Source organism: Pterocles gutturalis, unplaced genomic scaffold (assembly GCF_000699245.1).
Source record: "Pterocles gutturalis isolate BGI_N339 unplaced genomic scaffold, ASM69924v1 scaffold11860, whole genome shotgun sequence".
NCBI lineage: Eukaryota > Metazoa > Chordata > Aves > Pterocliformes > Pteroclidae > Pterocles > Pterocles gutturalis.
The window spans coordinates 1-3,515 of record NW_010143490.1 but is presented as its reverse complement, the minus strand read 5'-3'; the positions used below and the strand labels follow the sequence as shown (position 1 = coordinate 3,515).

General features: G+C 55.6%; 1 protein-coding gene across 1 annotated transcript; it reads left to right on the top strand.

The window, feature by feature from the left end:
• Positions 1-32: 32 nt before the first annotated feature.
• On the top strand, positions 33-2,621 carry LOC104458042 (selenium-binding protein 1-like; the record flags this gene model as incomplete). The annotated part of the gene is made up of 7 exons (XM_010084765.1): positions 33-210; positions 499-677; positions 968-1,046; positions 1,153-1,274; positions 1,375-1,467; positions 1,644-1,762; positions 2,459-2,621. Coding segments are annotated over 7 exons (933 nt in total), but the record flags the coding sequence as incomplete, so codon positions are not given.
• Positions 2,622-3,515: the final 894 nt, after the last annotated feature.

Genomic DNA, 3,515 nt, shown 5'->3' with positions numbered 1-3,515 from the left:
GTGATGCATCCCCTCCCCGTATCACAGGTGGATTTATTGTGCTGGATGGAGAAACCTATGAGCTGAAGGGGAACTGGGAAAACGAGTGCGAGTCCCCCCGATATGGATACGACTTCTGGTACCAGCCACGCCACAACGTCCTGATCAGCTCTTCTGGCATAGTCCCAAAAATTGCAGGACGTGGATTTAATCCCAATGACTTGAAGAAAGGTGAGGGAATGGGGGTGCCAGTGCTGAGCCAGAACTCATCGAGGTGGTGGGAGGGTGTTGGTGTGGTCAGACAGCGGGACAGGCACATTTCTCCCCAAACGGCCCATTTTACCAGCGTAAATTCTACTGGATGTGCAGCATCTGTCCTTAGGACAGGCTGGTCCTTCTCTTCTCCCGCTGCTCCCTAAATCCCTGCAGTTTCTCTGCTAGCTCTGGCTTGACCCTGTCTGTGAGCATTCTGGGGGGATTGGTCTCCCTCTCTTCTCACTTGCTTTTCCTTTTCCTCAGGGGTCTACGGGCGCCACCTCTACGTGTGGAACTTGTCCTGCCGCACCATCACCCAGTGCTTTGACCTGGGAGAGGACTCTCTGCCCCTGATCGTTAAATTCCTCCACAACCCCGATGCTGCTGAGGGCTACGTCAGCTGTGCCCTGAGTGGCGTTGTCTACCGCTTCTACAAGTGTGAGGCAAGTGTTCTGCCCGCAGCCAGGGAGACGCGGCCATGGTGGGTGACGGGGGGATTGAGGAATGCTCAGAAGAAGTTTGGGGTGTCGGAGAGCAAGGAGGTGTGAGGAGAGGGCAGTGTCCAGACCCTGCTTTGGACTCGTGTGCTAGAGTGAGAGGAGTCTGTTCTTCCTCTGAGTGTGAAGGGAGCCCATCGTGAGCAGTGGGATGAACATCTGGGGGATTAGTGCAGGGGAGCGCTCTTGGCCGAGCAGCAGGAAGGCTCACGGTGCGGTGCCTGTTTCTTGTGCAGAGAGAGAACTGGGCCGTGGAAGAGGTGATTCGGATACCGCCCAAGGAGGTGTCGGGATGGATTATGCCCACGATGCCAGGTTTGTGTGCCCCAAGGGGGTGATTCCTTTTTCCTCCCGGACTCGATGCAAGGCACGTCTTCTGCTGGTGCCGCCTTCTCTAGAGCTCTTTGTTTCTGTGCCCCAGCCTTCACGGTCGACCTCATCATCTCACCCGATGACAAGTACCTGTATCTCTGCAACTGGTGGCACGGAGACATCCGCCAGTACGAGCTCTCCAGAAACTGCAAGCCCCGGCTGGTGGGACAGGTAAGGCAGGAGCAGGAGGGCTTGCGCTGCTGGGTTCCTGAGCAGGATCTGGTGGTGGTTGGACACCGAGGAGACAGATCTCCCTCTGCCTTGCTCGCAGGTGTTTGTGGGAGGCAGCATCCTCAGAGGTGGCCCCGTGACTGTGTGCAGAGACGAGGAGCTGAAGTGCCAGCCCGAGCCCTTGGTGGTCAAGGTGAGTTCTGCGTCCTCTTTGCCCTCCGTTGGCCTTTGGACTTGGGCTCTGCTCTGCCAGTTCTGTGCCCAGGGTTTCTGGGGCTGGTCTCTGTTGCAGGGGCACGCTGCCCCTGCGTGTGCTTAGCTGCTGAAAGAACGGGGCCGGTAACATCCTGCTGTGTGTTGTGCCTTCAGTGCAGGAGAGTGTACGGCGGCCCGAGTAGATTGCAGCTCAGCTTGGATGGCAAGAGGCTGTACGTCACCAACTCCTTCTACAGCACCTGGGACAAGCAGTTCTACCCCGACCTGGTCAGGTGAGAAACGTCTGGGAGGAAAGGGGCCTCTCTGCTAGGAATGGGCAAGATGCCTCATCTGGGGGGCTGCAAGGACACGTTTGGATTGCAGGGGAACACCATCCCCACAGCTTGCTGCTGTTGAGTTTCATCTGCAGTTGACTCCCAACCGTCTGTGGCTGGGCAAGGTGCAGGGGGTGCCTGCGTGGAGCTGCAGTGCCGGGGTTTTGCTTGGGAGAGAGCGAGTGTTTGCGTGGGAAAGGTGGAGTGAACCCACTGGGGATCCACCAGAGATGGTTTGGTTTAGCAAAGCAGAATCCACCAGAGATGGTTTGGTTTAGCAAAGTAGACAATGACCTCCAACACAAAACAAGCTCCAGCCTGGGTGTCCCACCATGCCCGGCCGTTTACTCAACTCCATGATCTTTAAGGTCCCTTCCAACCCAAAGCATTCCCTTGTTCTGTGATACGATTCTATGATTCTGTCTCCAACACAAAACAAGCTCCAGCCTGCCTGTCCCACCATGCCCGGCCGTTTACTCGCGTCCATTGAGAATTCAGGAAAAAAGTTGAAACTGAGCCTTGGCTCCCTTCTCGCTGTAGAAGACCAGCTGTTGAGGAGAAATCCTCTTCCTCGACACGGAGCAGGAGGCAGGATCTCTAGACCAGGACCATGGTTTGCTTGTGCGTAACGGCTGCGCTCTTGTCCCCTCGCAGGGAAGGCTCTGCCATGCTGCAGATCGATGTGGACACTGAGAAGGGCGGCCTGACGGTGAACAAGAACTTCCTGGTGGATTTTGGAAGGGAACCCAATGGGCCTTCCCTTGCCCATGACATCCACTTCCCTTGCGGAGACGCCACCACCGAGATCTTGGCCTAGGCGCCATGGGAAGGAGTCCCTTCTTCCCTCCCTTCTGTAGTGCGGCCATTGCAAAGAGCGTAGGGTGATTGGGTTTGGGGTCCCCCTTCCTAGATTTCTGCTAACACGAGCTACGGGAGCTCTGCCTTGTTGCGAGGGTTTGGTTGGGGCAGACCAGTGAAGGCAGACACACGGCACGTTTTCAGTGTTGTTTTCAGTGCAAAGCCGTCCCTGGGCGTGATTCCCAGAGCAGAGCCCGGGGCGATCGCTCCGATATGGAGATGCGCAGTACACACGCTGCCTGTCGGCAGAAAGAGAAGTACCCAGTTCGTCTGAGTTACTGTTGTTCAGCCAAATCATTCCTGGATAGTCTTTCCCTGGCATGAGAGCGCTCCTGGCTCGCTTCTCACAGGTCGGAATGCATGAAGGAGCATGAAGCTGCCTGTGTCCTGTTTCTGGTTTGCTCTTATGTTCTGCTTTAAACACGAATAAAATCGTTCTTCGCATCAGCTGGATCCTCACGTGTCTTATTTCACTGGAGCCTTTCCCTGCTGTTGTTGGCAGCGGTTGACGGTTAGGTCAGGGTGTCAGGAGTCCCTACGACAGAACCCTGGCTGGTCAGGACTGCCTGCTAGCATTCCGAAAACCCAAAGTTTGCCAAAATCTGCATGTAATGTGGATCCTTACACGTGTTAGCTTTTTACATTTTTTCCTTGGAAGAAAAGATTTTCACTTTCATCCTTCACACTTCCCTCGGCCAAACGTATCGCTCCAGCTCCCTTGTGCCCCCCTTCAGCAATCCCTCTGGAGAGTGGTTCCATCGCTTCCGTGAGGTGTCTGGGAGAAATTGTCCCCTTAGGGAGGTCTCTTGTCACTGGCTAGAGAGGATGACATGAGACGAGGTTTCAGGAGGTG